The following is a 15,912-nucleotide window of genomic DNA, read 5'->3' as shown; positions in this document are numbered from 1 at the left end:
GTATCTCGCATAGTTAATTTTTTTAAATGAACAAGTAAATACAACTCCTTGAATGTAAACAATATGGCCCAATTTGCTTTGTACAACACTAACTCTGAATACCAGGAAGAAATAAATCTCACAAAATAAGTTAAAGGAGAAGAAAAAATTCAAAAGGTAGAGGCTTATGGAGGTAATAGCAGTGCTTAATAAGATCCAGACTGCTGAATGCATGACCATCAAGTAAATAACTGAAATCTTATTTATTGTTAATGTGACCACATTCCACAGCACACCTTGACAGAATCTGTGGCTACCTCCAATCTCTTTCTGGTGTTGGCTGAGCTGGCCGTAGCCCATATCCATGTCCTTTTTGGCAATGAAGATCCTGGGTGCTTGTTGGACACCTAAAGCTGGGAATTTTTCAGTCTCCTGCTGTCTACCTCAGTAATGAAAATCCAGGCACTGCATCAAAAATCTTGTTCAAGTCTAGATTGACTTTGTCCTTGGATTTACCTTTAGCCATAAGTTCTAACGCCTCTCTAAAAGAGTTCAAAAAGGTAAATCAGGCATGATCTTAAAACCTCACACCAACCCAAACAATATGACCTGGTTGACTTTGTCTAATTACTTCATAATTATCTGAATTTTTCATATTATTGTTTTTGTTTAAAGCAGTCTTCAACATTGTAATGTCAGATTTTATGCTTAATTAATTTCTAGGCCATTACTTTTACAATTAAAAAAAAACTTCTTTATTTACTTCTACATAATTGTTGAGCTCATTGCATAACTGTAATGATTTCTTCAGGACCCCTACCTGAATGTGGCCAATTTCATTTGTCAAATGTTTAGTCATTCTTGAATATAGGCTATTGAATCCTGGAAACTCATCTTGTTTAGACTTTTCAGCGTATTGCCAGAATCATATAAGGTGCTGTCGGCCTTGATTGCTCATTTGAGAATTAGCTGGCACCCCAGGTTGCTTTTTTCCAGGGAAGGTCACCACATCATGCCATCATCAAGCTGGCAGCACAGTAGGGCAGCTGAGCTGGGCTTGTCTGCCGGCATCAATGTTGGTGAGGGATCCCAGCACGGACCTGGTGGCGACAGTGAATAAGCCCCTACTTACTTTTCCAAAGGGAACACATGACTTGGCATCAGATTCGGCAGCTGCTATCTCAGTGGAAGTGACATCGGCGTGGTCAGCCCAGCAGGAAAAGAGGGCGTCTGGGGATCAATGTTTGTCATTGGTTGGGTCTGGCGATGGCGGTGGCAGTGGCAGTGGCGAAATGGTGGCAGAAGGGCATCACAGTGACATCAACAAGGTGGGCCCAGTGCCAAGAGATGTGACTCTAACATTGGTTGGTCTGGCGAAGGCAGCATTGAGGCTGTGGCAGAGGAGAATCGGCCCAACGGTGAAATGTGGCACCTGAAGAGTGGCGACTCTGATGTTGATTGGTTCCAATATAGACGGCAGTGTGCAGCGAAGGAGGGATGGCAGCCTAAGTGTCCTTGATGATGAGCTGGCTCAGGACTGATGGAATCTCTTTAAGCTGTATCTTCCTGTTTTTTTCTTATACTTAAACTATTCAAAATGGCACCAGATCAAGGTGACAGTTGAAAAGCTTTTCACTGCATTTTATTGTTTATTTCACTATAAAATACATGTGACCATAAAGTCATTCATCACCCATCAGTTGTAATTCAGGTGCTTGACTAGTCAGGACCAGCCTCCCTCTGGGACTGGGAGCAGTAATTACATCAACCAAGACCTGCTAGCGAATCAAAGGAGAACCCAGAGCTACTGTAGAATTATAGAGAAGAACAGCATGAAACCAGACCCTTCGGTCCAACCCGTCCACACTGACCAGATATCCCAACCCAATCTAGTCCCACCCGCCATCACCCGGCCCATATCCCTCCAAACCCATCCTATTCATATACCTATCCAAATGCCTCTTAAGTGTTGCAATTGTATCAGCCTCCACCATTTCCTCTGGCAGCTCATTCCATACACGTACCATCCTCTGTGTGAAAAAGTTGCCTTAAAGTCTCTTATGTATCTTTCCCCTCTCACCCTAAACCTATGCCCTCTAGTTCAGGACTCCCCAACACCAGGGAAAAGACTTTGCCTATTTACCCTATCCAGGCCCAAAATCCATAATTTTGTAAACCTCTATAAGGTCACCCCTTAGCCTCCAGGGAAAACAGCCCCAGCCTGTTCAGCCTCTCCCTATAGCTCAAATCCTCCAACCCTGGCAACATCCCTGTAAACCTTTCAAGTTTCACAATATCGTTGCACGCAATATTCCAACAGTGGCTTAACCAATGTCCTATATAGCCACAACATGACCTCCCAACTCCTGTACTCAATACTCTGACCAATAAAGGAAAGCATACCAAACTTCACTATCCTATCTACCTGTGACTCCACTTTCAAGGAGCTATGAACCTGCACTCCAAGGTCTCTTTGTTCAGCAACACTCCCTAGGACCATACCATTAAGTATATAAGTCCTGCCAAGATTTGCTTTCCCAAATTACAGCACTTTGCATTTATCTGAATTAAACTCTATCTGCCACTTCTCAGCCCATTGGCCCATCTGGTCAAGATCCTAATTAAAAAGAATTCACTTAAAGGATAGGATAGTTGCTTAATCCCAGGTCACCGGGAAGTGATAGGGAGAGGAGTTCACAAGGTGTTGATCTCTGTAGGCAGGGGAAGTGTTGTTGGCAGCAAAACCAGGAGGGTAGCTTTCAGTGGGCAGCCTGCTTCCTGATGATGGAGCCCTCAAGCAGGGACTAAGTGTTTCGAAGGCAGGAAGTACAAGAATCCCGCCAAAAGCTGCAAAGGCCTCACATTGATTAGTTTATCCCATTCTCAGTAGGTCAAGCCTTTTGCCCTCCCCAGCATAATGCCAGTGGCACTGGAATAAGACTTTTAAGTGGACATTAGTCAGCCACTTGATTGGCAACTAAATGGAAGAGCATCCATGAATGTTCCCAGCAGAAGAATAATCCATGTTGAATCACCAAATTAAATTCCCTTGTGTCAACAAACTCACCATGACCAAGGGGAAAAGATCAGGCCATTATTTCTTTCACTTTTGGAGAGGTTTGAAACCATAACGATTTTATTATGACTTTTGCCACAAGCTGTCTTTTTTAAACTTCCCTGCCACTTAATTGTGCTGTCCCATTAACAATCTTCACCATCTCATCATTTATCTTCTCAACCTTTAAAATATTGCTATAGGCCTGAACTAAAATGGAAGTAATTTATTAGTTGTTAAGCATGCCAATTTATTGATATTTTAATTTAAAGACAATTCATGGCTGTTATCAATTACCTAATAAATCTGTCAAGATTGACTACAAACAGTAAAGTGTATATGTTGGAATAAAGATGGCTACAGCACACTAATTATGTTAAAAAAAACCAGCTGTGCAGAGGGTACATCATGGATATTGTTCTAACTAAGCAGAATGACTAGCATAAGCAAGCAATATTTCTCTTTTCCACTTAATATAATACCTACTGCGTGGAAGCAGACCATGCAGCTCATTAAGTCTACGCCAACCATCTAAAGACCATCTCACCCACATTTCCATCCTATCCCCGTAACCCTGCATTTCCCATGGGTAACCCACGTCACCTGCACAGGCCTTGACACTATGGGCAACTTAACATGGCCAAATCCACCTAACCTGCACGTCTTTGGACAATGGAAGGAAACTGGAGCATCCAGAGGAAACCCATGCAGATAGAGGGAAACTGTGCAAACTCCACACAGATAGTCACATAAGAGTGGAACCAAACCCAGGGCCACTGTGAGGCAGCAGTGCTAACCACTGAGCGACCATGTTGTCCAACAGTGCCAGGGGCTCATATTTGATTCCACCCTCACGGGACTGTCTGTATGGCATTTTCACAATCTCCCTGTGTCTGCATGGGTTTCCTCCCTTAGTCCAAAGATGTGCAGGCTACATGGGTTAGCCACAGGAAAGGATGAATTATGAGAATTAGGTAGGGGGCTGGATCTGGGTGCGATGTTCTTCAGAGGCTTGGTATAGACTTGTTTTCACACTGTAGTGATTTTATGACTTAGGGCCATTCTCCCTCCCTTTTCTCCATTATTATTCAAATAACATCTCATTGCATCATCGTTGGCAATCATTCATCTTGAAAGTTCTGTGTCATCAGTCATGGCTTCTGTGGGTCCTTGCACGGCTGTTGAGCCTGATCCAAGAACCACATCTCTGACCACACTATTGGCAGGTATTTCTGGGAAGTGGAATTGGACACTGGCCTCGAGATTATTGGCATTCCTTTCTCTGGTTCCTTTTCTGTACATCTTCTTGCCCGCAGTATTCTCCCTTCATGCCAAAGGTTCCTCCAAGTGGCGACTTGTGAGTAAGGGTCTTGCAGGTATTGATGGCTATATTGCATTTCTTGAGGCAAGCCTTCAGGGAATCTTTGAAGAGCTATTTTGTCTTCCTCTCACTTGAGTGCCTTCCTTGAGCAGGGTAAGGAGGATTTGCTGTGGCAGTTGGAACCCCAGGGCTCTAAGTATATGGTTAGCTCAGCAGAGTTGGTTTTGGATCATCATGGCCTTGAAGCTGATGTTACTATGCCACTCACCCCAACTGATGCAGAGAATCCATCTCAAATAGTGTTGGTGGTACATTTGCTGGGCCTTGAGTTGGTGACTATACATAGTCCCAAGTTTCTGATCCTCATAGAAGAGTCAGAAAGATGTCTATCTTATGCACAAGGATGTTAGTATTGGTATGGTTGTCATAGTCATTGAAAATTCTCATTTGCAACCATCCAAAGGCTGAGCTCATGGATTGGATATATGTTGGATCTCCGTATGGCTGTCAGTTATAGATGAGAGGTAGTTTCCTGGATAGAAGAAATGCTCCATGTTTGGTAGGATTTCCCCTTTGATCTTAATGAAGCAATAGTCTGAAACTTGCCCTGAGATGTGTTGGTAAAGGACTTGCATCTTTTTGAGGTTAAGGCTGAGATTAATTCTTCAATATGCTTCCATGGAGGCATTAAATGAAGCTCAGATTCTCTTCTGAGAGAGCAGAGATGACATTGTCATCTACATATAAGAGCGATGTCGGTGTAGTTTCCCTCTTGGATTTCAACCAGCTGAGTTGAAAAGTTTTCTATCCATCCTGTAAACAATGCCTACACCACCTGGAAGCTGCTTGTTGACAAGATGAAGAATGGTGGTGATCAAGGTGGGAGAAAAGGTGGGAGTGGTGAAAAATCCCTGCTTGACTCCTATTACGACTTCAAAGAATTCTGTCACACCACCATCCATGCACCAGCAACTTGTCATGGAGGAGACAAAGGATATTGGTGAACTATCTGGGCAGCCAGCTTTTCTATATCACTTCTCCATTGACTGAGTCAAAAGTCTTGGTCAGATCGATGAAGACCATGTAGTTGTGGTGTTGTTCCTAGCATTTCTCTTGGAATAGCTGAGTTGTGAAATTCATGTCCATTGTTCTGCTGTTTGGTTAGAATGACTTTTCAGAATGATTTCTTCAGAGATTAGGAGGAGGACCCTAGTGAGGATTCAGGCGATAATCTTCCTGGCGATGGAGAGCAGGGAGATTCCTTGATAGTTTCCACAGTTCACTTTGTCTCCATTCTTGAAAATGGTGGTGATGGCAGTATCCCTGAGATCCTTGGGGATTTGTTTTTTGTCCCTGGTTTTCAGGAACAGTTGATGGAAATGGCAGGTAAGTTCTGCTCCTCTTAGTTTGAAAATCTCTGCTAGAATCTTATCCTTTCCTGTGGTTTTCCAATATCATTGCGGTTACTTAGGAGTACTTATCCATTGATGGCTGATGTTGTTTCTGTCTCTAAAAAGGAATTCCATCCTCACACCACACAGGTTATGGCCCAGGGTGTTGGGTCCCTATATGGTCCTGGTGGCACTGAAGAAGTCCTGGCTGTCATGGTTGTAGCAAAGAGTTGCAACTCCATGGCTTTCTCGGCCCACCATTGGTTCTTGGTTTCCCTAGTTCTTCTTTGTTACTTCCTCTTTGCTGTTTTTTTTTAGTTCTCCTGTTTGTCCAACCGGTGATGTTCCTTTGGAGAAAGTGAGGACTGCAGATGCTGGAGACCAGAGTCAAACATTGTGGAACTGGAAAAGCACAGCCAGTCAGGCAGCATCCAAGGAGCAGAAGAGTCAATGTTTTGAGCATAAGCTCTTCATCAGTGATGTTGTTTTGCCAGGCATGGAGAACTTTTCTGTTCTTGTCAATGAAATCTTAGACATTCTTGTAGATTTAGCATTGGTGTTTCCTGATCTTGTACCTGATGGTTTCTACACGGCATGAGATAATGGCTGTCTCAGCTCTTTCAAAATTTCTTCGACGCCATTAAAATGAGAGATATTAGTAAATACATTGTTACTTGGTTCATAAAGCTATTCAAAATTGATATTTTTTCTGAATTATTGCTTCATCTTCAGCTACTTCTTGTGGCAGTTGATGGACATAAAGGAGCAGATGAGCTGGTGGTCTGTCCAGAAGTTCATCTATACTGGTCGTTGCTCTGATAATGAAGACACCCATTCGGTCTTGGGATTGAATGATGAGATAAACAGTAGTGTTTTAATTGTGGATGCCTCTAAGGAATCTTGAGCTTGCCCTTTTAGCAGAACAATGTCCTAGTGATAACCAGCTGGTGAACAGGGGAATCCCAGTGGAGTTGCAATTCCCAACTCCTTCCCAGAGTTGGGGGGGGGGGTGCTTTTCCAACCCTGGTGTTGAAGTTCCCAAGGAAAATATTTCTTATCTTCTTCAGGGATGTTGGTGAGTATGGTGTCCAGGATGGAGTAAAAGCCTTCTTTGGATGTATCAAGGATTGAAGCATATGGACTCGTGATTGTTGCTTGCTGATTCTTGGCATGTTATTGATGGAGAGTTATGAGGTGATTAGTGATGCCAACAAGGAGCTGCAAGAGTCGGTTGAGGAGCTTCTCAAGAAGAAGATATTACCCCGACCTTCATCTCTCAGCTGCCCTTCACCTGCTCTTTGAGTCTCCTGTCGAGCAACGATATCAATGTTGAAGTGCCTGAGTTCACTTGCAATAAGGACAGTTCTCCATTCCTGACCATCGTTTTGCTCGTTATCCATGAAGTTTCGTAAATTCCAAGTTCTGACATCGAGTTTGACTTTGATTTTCAGACCACAGGTAGATGACCTTATTGGAGGTGGTTTACCAGCAAAGAATGAGACTATTTTGGTTGACCATATTTTTGCTGGCTGTTTCCGAGTGTAATCCAGGATTCTGGTGCTATCCTGGCATATATACTAGAATGGTTTTGGCAGTGAGGACTTGCAGTTACATGGATAGACTAGTGAAGCTGTTATTATTCTCTTTGGAGTACAGAAAGCTAGTGGGAGATTTGATGGAGGTATTTTGCATCCTGATGAGTTTAGCTGGAGTAACCAAAGAGAATCTATTTCCATTGGTAGAAATTCAATCAATGGATGACACCGATTTAATCGATTACTAAAAGATCTGAAAGGCAACATGAGCAAAATCTTTACACAACAAGTAATTAAGATTTCAAATGTATTGTTGATAGAATGGTGAACGCAGAATAAATATTAGGCTTACAAATGGAATGGGATTGAAACTTTAAAGCAAATTTGCAGTAGTTTTGGAAAATAAATTAAGGGAGTACAACTAAATGGATCGTTCATTAAAATTGAGTTACAGACTTGATGAGTTGTAATCAAAAAGAAGTTCTAAATTTATCTTTACAGACTCGTTAAGAAGCAGAAAAACACATCTCATTGCATGGAAGCTGCACAGGATACTTCATAATGTAATTCAGATACTTTGACTAGTTCAGTATTATCTAAATCATTGCTTTGACAATGTCATTCATTCATTTTTGTATAAATGAATAATTTGGAAATAACTCATTTCATAGTAATTTTCTTCTTTTTCATTCCAGACTGAAGGAAAATTTGAACTATCATTGAGTGAGCATGAATCATTTTCAAATTTTTCACACAGTAGATTTCAATCTAAGAATCAGAAGTTTGGTTTTAGTTTTGGAATTAGCTTCCCAGGTGTTTTTGAAATTGGAGCCAGTTACAATAGTAACAATTTCAATAAAATGATGCGTAAGCTCCTCAAGAACTCTTCATCGGTAAGTATGTAACACTAAAAGATATATTAAAGTATTATTGCTGATGGCTTTCATAATTGTTTCATTCAAATTGATTTAAAAAATGAAAGTTTTTTGTCAGAGTAACTCTGGAATTGTGCATAGCTCAAGACATCCCATGCTGGTCTGTAAGCTGCCTTTGACCTCTTTATCTCCAACTGCTGCCATGACATTGACCGCCTCAACCTGTCCACCCCTCTCATCCACTCCAACCTCCCATCCTCACAAGCGCAGCCTTCCACTCCCAACCCCAACCTCATCATTAAACCAGCAGACGGGGGTGGTGGGGTGGGGTTTGGGGTGGGGGGGAGGTGGAATGCAGTGGTAGTTTGGTGCACTGACCTCTATGCTGCTAAAGTCAGGTGCCAACTCATGGCCACCTCCACCTCTCCTCCTACTGCCCCATTGACCATGACCTCACCTCCCATCACCAAACCATCATCTCCCAGAGCACCCACAACCTCATCACCTCAGGGGATTTCCCATCCATAGCCTCCAACCTCATAGTCCTGGAACCCTGCACCACCCAGTCTGCTCCCAGGGGGACCAATTCCAATCCAGAACATCCCAGATGGCCTCCTATTTCAAGGACCGCAATTTCCTCTCCCATGTGGTTAACAATGCCCTACAATGCACTTGCTCCACTTCCCACACCTCCACCCTTGAACCCCACCCCACCGACAACAATAAGGACAGTTACTTCTGGTCCTCACCTTCCACCCCACCAACCTCTGTATATGACACATCATCCTCCATCATTTCTACCAGCTATGGTCAGACCCTACCACCAGAGATATATTTCCCTCCGCATCCCTATCAGAATTGGCCAGAATTCCGCCACTCCCTTGTTAGGTGCATGCTGCCCCCACCAACCCACCCTCCACTTCCGGCAACTTCCTCTGCTGGCGCAAGAGGTGTAAAACATGCTCTATACCTCCTCCCTCACCACCTCTGTCCAAGGCCCCAAAGGATCCTTCCACATCCAACAGTGATTTTCCTGCACATACAAACACTGCATCTATTGTGTTCATTACTCTCGATGTGGTCTCCTCTACATTGGCGAGACAGGATGTCAACTCACGGAATGTTTCAGAGAACATCTCTGGGACGCATGCACCAAACAACCTCACCACACTGTGGCTGACTACTTCAACTCCTCCTCCCATTCCACCAAGGATATGCAAGTCCTTCGCCTCCTCCACCGCCAGATCAAAGCCACCTGACACCTGGAGGAAGAACGCCTCATTTTCCATAGTGGAAACTTCCAACACATGGCATTGACGTCAATTTCACCAGTTTCCTCATCTCCCCTCCCCCCACCTCATCCCAAATCTAACTGTCTAACTCACCTTCCCAGCTACCTTCCCCCAGCCCACTTTCCTAATCTCCTATTTATCTCTCAGCCCACTGCAGAGAAACCCCCGGCTGGTGGAAGGTAGCTGGGAAGGCGTTGGCAGTTGGAGGTGGTGGATGATGATGATAGGTCGGAGTAGAGGGTGAACCAGCTAGGTGGAAAGGAAGATGGACAGGTAGGATAGTTCAAGAGGGAGGTGCTGAGTTGGACAGTTAGATCTGGGATGAGGTGGGGGAGGGGAGATGAGGAAACTGGTGAAATTGACGTCAATGCCATGTGTTGGAAGTTTCCACAATGGAAAGTGAGGCATTCTTCCTCCAGGTGTCAGGTGGCTTTGACTTGGCGGTAGAGGAGGCGAAGGACTATGGTATGCTGGCTCCGTTTGCAAGACACAAGAGAGAGATGGTGCCAGTGATTAGAAATGTTGTACAAAGACTGACAGTGATAGCAGGAGTATTGTGAGAGTTGCAGTGGAATGATGAATGATACTTATGTGTTAGAAACAAAAAAACTGCAGATGCTGGAATCCAAAATAGACAGGCAGGAGGTCAGAAGAGCACAGCAAGCCAGGCAGCAACAGGGAGATGGAGAAGTCCGATGTCTCGGGTTTAACTCTTCTTCAGGAATGATTACATGTTGGCCAGAAATGGATGACTGTACCTCTTTCCAGAAGTCTTCTCAGTCTTCTCCCCTGAGGGCCGTGAATCACTCGTCATACATACAGAATGAGTTATGTTCTATCTTCTTCTGTCATGTGACAAAGGTAGGGATTGAGTGTGATGAAATTGAATGGTACAGCTGTTAATGCTGATGTAGGTGGGTAAAAAGTGGTGAGATGTTGAGAGGGAATGAATATGCAGCACAGAAGCCATGCAGGTTTAGTGGTGTAGGAGATTGCTGTAGTATGAGAGCAAGTGAGAAAAGATGCTGCAGACAGTACTAGGAGTAGAAGTCTTTTTTTAGATTACTTTTGGTGTGGAAACAGGCCCTTCGGCCAAACAAGTCCGCACCGACCCTCCGAAGCGCAACCCACCCAGACCCATTCCCCTACATTTACCCCTGCCCCTAATACTACGGGCAATTTAACATGGCCAATTCACCTGACCTGCGCATTTTGAATTGTGGGAGGAAACCAGAGCACCCCGGAGGAAACCCACACAGACACGGTGGGAATGTGCAAACTCCACAGTCAGTTGCCTGAGGCGGGAATTGAACCCGGGTCTCTAGCGCTGTGAGGCAGCAGTGCTAACGACTGTGCTGCCCACCTCCATCTTGGTGGGAGGTGGGTGCAATAGCAGAAATAAAATGAGTGTGAGGTATGAGAGAGAAGAGATTGATACTGACCCTGGGACAATGGATATGGCCATTGACTCTCTTAGGGCATTGCTGGCCATTCCTCCACACCACAGAGAAGTGTGGGAACAGGCTGACAGGGTCTGTCCTCCTGGAAGTGGATGCCTCTCCTTTGGAACATCCCCCTCAAGCATGGCCTCCAGATCCTTGTTGGAAAATCACTTGCCAACTTCTCTTCTCTCACATGTTCCAATTTGGTTCACCAACAAGCAGGGCAATTTTGGAATGCCAGTGCTCATCCAGAGGCACAGCAGAGTTTCAAAGATAACGCGGACACATGCCCTTCAGTTAATATTCATTGAGTGGTTAGCTTTTCTAGAACCAGCGCATGGTAACATTAGGTCACAGATGGCATCAGCATGTGTAAGTGGTTAATGTGGTAGGATTAGTAAGATACAGCAAGAGAACTCATTGGCTTTTGCTCTTGGAATACCCTCCCAAACACTCAGTGCAACTTGTACTATCCATAAAACATAAAATTCAGCTCATAAAGCTGAAGGTGAGTTGAGGAGTGGAGGTAGTAGTTTGCTTTTATGGTAATGCATGTGGTGTCATTCAAGTGGGCTGCATTGTTCTTGATAGTGTCAAGCTTCTTGAGTATTGTTGATGCTGTACTTATCCAAACAGGAGGACAGTGTTTCATCACAATCCTGACTCTGGCTTGTAGAGGGTAGAAAGGTGCTGGTGAGGCATGTTGCGAGGTATGTTACATCCTCAGAATAACCAGCTTTAGGCCTGCACTTGCATTAAAAATATTTATGTGGCTGCTTCAATTAAGTTTTTAGTCAACGGTATTACCTAAGATGTACATGGTGGGGTAATTCATGATAGTGATGTCGTTGAATATGGTTAAACTTTCATTTTTTGGCTTAGTTCTTGCCTGGCATTGTGTGGTAAAATGTTACTCATAACTTAACAACCCAAGTTTTAGTGTTGCTTTTTGCCAAAGATGTGTTTATGGTATGTTATTATATTGGCTACAGCTTGCAATGCCACACTGCATGTGGCCTTAGATTACCATTATCTGATCAGTTAAAAATGGGATTGAATACTATGTGATCATCAGCAAGCATCCCCAATACTGATTTACTGATTGAGGGAAAGTTATTGCTGAACCAGCAGAAAGTAAGTGGTCTTAGGCCCTAACAAATTGTATGGCCTGGAGTTGTGATTATTGGTCTCCAAAAACAGCAACCATTTTACTTTGCACTTGCTGTTACTTCAACTATGGGAAAGTTTTCACCCAATTCCCATTAACGATATAGGAAGGGAAATGGTTGAGATTCTGAAAGGGGATTGCAGAGAGTTAGGCAGGAATTTAAAATGGAGGTCCTCGACAATAATAATATATGGATTACTCCCGGTGCTACGAGCTATTGAGGGCAGGAATAGGAGGATAGAGCAGATGAATGCATGGCTGAGGAGCTGGTGTATGGGAGAAGGATTCACATTTTTGGATCATTGGAAGCTGTTTTGGGGTAGAAGCGATCTGTACAAGAAGTACGGATTGCACCTAAATTAGAAGGGGATTAATATACTAGCAGGGATATTTGCTATAGCTGCTCATGTGGATTTAATCTAGTAAGGTGAGGAGATGAGTTCCAGGGAGATAGTGAGGAAAGATTTCAATCTGAGACGGGTACATTTGAGAACAAAGGCAAGTCAAACAGTCAGGGCAGGCAAAGAGCAAGGTAGGACTAATAAATTAAACCGTGTTTATTTCAATGCAAGGGGCCTAACAGGGAAGGCAGATGAACTCAGGGCATGGTTAGGAACATGGGACTGGGTTATCATAGCAATTACAGAAATGTGGCTCAGGGATGGACAGGACTGGCAGCTTAATGTTCCAGGATACAAATGCTGCAGGAAGGACAGAAAGGGAGGCAAGAGAGGAAGGGGAGTGGCGTTTTTGATAAGGAATAGCATTACAGCTGTACTGAGGGAGGATATTCCTGGAAATACATCCAGGGAAGTTATTTGGGTGGAACTGAGAAATAAGAAAGGTATGATCACCTTATTGGAATTGTATTATAGACCCCCCAATAGTCAGAGAGAAATTGAGAAACAAATTTGTTAGGAGATGTCAGCAATCTGTAAGAATAATAAGGTGGTTATGGTAGAGGATCTTAACTTTCCAAACATTGACTGGGACTGCCATAGTGTTAAGGGTTTAGATGGAGAAGAATGTGTTAAGTGTGTACAAGACAATTTTCTGATTCAATATGTGAATGTACCTACTAGAGAAGGTGCAAAACTTGACCTATACTTGGAAAATAAGGCAGGGCAGGTGACTGAGGTGTCAGTGGGAGAGCACTTTGGGACCAGCGACCAGAATTCTGTTAGTTTAAAAATAGTGATGGAAAAGGACAGACCAGATCTAAAAGTTGAAGTTCTAAATTGGAGGAAGACCAATTTTGATGGTATTAGGCAAGAACTTTCAAAAACTGATTGGAGGCAGATGTTCGCAGGTAAAGGGATGGCTGGAAAATGGGAAGTCTTCAGAAATGAGATAATGAGAATCCAGAGACAGTATATTCTTGTTAGGGTGAAAGAAAAGGCTGGTAGGTGTAGGGAATGCTGATGACTAAAGAAATTGAGGGTTTAGTTAAGAAAAAGAAGGAAGCATAGGTCAGCTGTAGACAGGAGAGATCGAGTGAATCCTTAGAAGAGTATAAAGGCAGTAGGAGGGCAAAAGGGGGACATGAGATAGCTTTGGCAAATAGAGTTAAGGAGAATCCAAAGGGCTTTTACAAATACATTAAGGACAAAAGGGTAACTAGGGAGAGAATAAAGCCCCTCAAAGATCAGCAAGGCGGCATTCGTGTTGAGCTGCAGGAGATGGAGCAGATATTATTTTGCATCATTATTTACTGTGGAAGAGGACATGGAAGATATAGAATGAGGGAAATAGATGGTGACATCTTGAAAAATGTCTATATTACAGAGGACAAAGTGCTGGATGTCTTTAAATGCATAAAAGTGGATAAAACCCCTGATCAGGTGTACCCTAGAACTCTGTGGGAAGAGAGTCAAGTGATTGCTGGGCCTCTTACTGAGATATTTGTATCATCGAGAGTCACAGGTGATGTGCCGGAAGACTAGAGGTTGGCAAACGTAGTGCCACTGTTTAAGAAGGGTGGTAAGGACAAGCCAGGGAACTATAGACCAATGAGCCTGACGTCGGTGGTGGGCAAGTTATTGGAGGGAATCCTGAGGGACAGGATGTACATGTATTTGGAAAGGCAGGGACTGATTAGGGATAGTCTACATGGCTTTGTGCATGGAAAATCATGTCTCACAAACTTGATTGAATTTTTTGAAGAAGTAACAAAGAGGATTGATGAGGGCAGAGCGGTAGATGTGATCTATATGGACTTCAGTAATGCATTTGACAGGGTTCCCCATGGGAGATGGTGAGCAAGGTTAGATCTCATGGAATACAAGGAGAAGTCACTATTTGGATATAGAACTGGCTCAAAGATAGAAGACAGAGGGTGGTGTGGAGGGTTGTTTTTCAGACTGGTGGCCTGTGACGAGTAGAGTGCCACAAGGATCGGTGCTGGTTCCTCTACTTTTCATCATTTATATACATGATTTGGATGTGGGCATAAGAGGTATAGTTAATAAGTTTGCAAATGACACCAAAATTGGAGGTGTAGTGGATAGCGAAGAAGGTCACCTTAGATTTCAACAGGATCTTGATCAGATGGGCCAATGGGCTGAGAAGTGGCAGATGGACTTTAATCTAGATAAATGTGAGGTCACAGAGTCATAGAGTCATAGAGATATACAGCATGGAAACCTTCAGTCCAACCCGTCCATGCTGACCAGATATCCCAACCCAATCTAGTTCCACCTGCCAGCACCCGGCCCATATCCCTCCAAACCCTTCCTATTCGTATACCCATCCAAATGCCTCTTAAATGTTGCAATTGTACCAGCCTCCACCACATCCTCTGGAGCTCATTAGGTCTCTTTTATATCTTTCCCCTCTCACCCTAAACCTATTCCCTCTAGTTCTGGACTCCCCGACCCCAGAGAAAAGACTTTGTCTACTTACCATATCCATGCCACTCATAATTTTGTAAACCTTTATAAGGTCACCCCTCAGCCTCCGATGCTCCAGGCAAAACATCCTCAATCTGTTCAGCCTCTCCCTGTAGCTCAGATCCTCCAACCATGGCAACATCCTTGTAAATCTATTCTGAACCCTTTCAAGTTTCACAACATCTTTCTGATAGGAGGGGGACCAAAATTACACACAATTTTCCAACAGTGGCCTAACCAATGTCCTGTACAGCCGCAACATGACCTCCCAACTCCTGTACTCAATACTCTGACCAATAAAAGAAAGCATTCCAAATGCCTTCTTCACTATTCTATCTACCTGCAACTCTACTTTCAAGGAGCTATGAACCTGCACTCCATAGTCTCTTTGTTCAGCAACACTCCCTAGGACCTTACCATTAAGTGTATAAATACTGCTAAGATTTGCTTTCCTAAAATGCAGCACCTCACATTTATCTGAGTTAAACTCCATCTGCCACTTCTCAGCCCATTGGCCAATCTGATCCAGATCCTGTTGTAATCTGAGGTAACCCTCTTTGCTAGCCTTGAACTTTTTCTGATTTTAAAAGCAAGTGCCAGGCATTATATTCCGGATGCAATTCAATTGGCCAATCTGTCAGATTTGAAACAAAACACTTTTATTTATACACAATTGATAAAGTACAACAAATTAAAGAAGAAATTGGAACAAGTTAACTCTATTGGAAAACTTAACAGACTAATAAATTATTTTACTACTATACAGTAACTGTTCCAATCTAGTAACATGCCATAAACACACCTCTGGCAAAAGATAATTTCAGAAAAATAGATTATCTTACAGGCTTTTCTCCGTCCCAGGGGGATAAACAACAAGAGAAAACTCTGAGAGAGAGAGTAGCAGGGTGAGATATACTGAAGCTCCCACCCAACTTCAAGACCCAGCAACTGCTACTGAAAATTGAA

At 43.4% G+C, this 15,912-nt stretch overlaps 1 protein-coding gene across 1 annotated transcript in view; it reads left to right on the top strand.

Annotated features, from left to right (window-relative positions):
- The window catches only part of dab1a (DAB adaptor protein 1a), a 360,206-nt gene that overhangs the window by 322,682 nt on the left and 21,612 nt on the right, over positions 1–15,912 (top strand). The window contains exon 20 of the mRNA XM_060829579.1: positions 7,977–8,174. Coding sequence (XP_060685562.1) covers positions 7,977–8,174 — 198 coding nt within the window. The remainder of the gene's footprint in view (positions 1–7,976; positions 8,175–15,912) is intronic.

The sequence above is a fragment of the Hemiscyllium ocellatum genome, chromosome 9 (assembly GCF_020745735.1).
Source record: "Hemiscyllium ocellatum isolate sHemOce1 chromosome 9, sHemOce1.pat.X.cur, whole genome shotgun sequence".
In the NCBI taxonomy this organism is placed as follows: Eukaryota; Metazoa; Chordata; class Chondrichthyes; order Orectolobiformes; family Hemiscylliidae; genus Hemiscyllium; species Hemiscyllium ocellatum.
The sequence above is the reverse complement of the archived record's forward strand: the minus strand, read 5'-3'. Positions and strand labels throughout refer to the sequence as shown.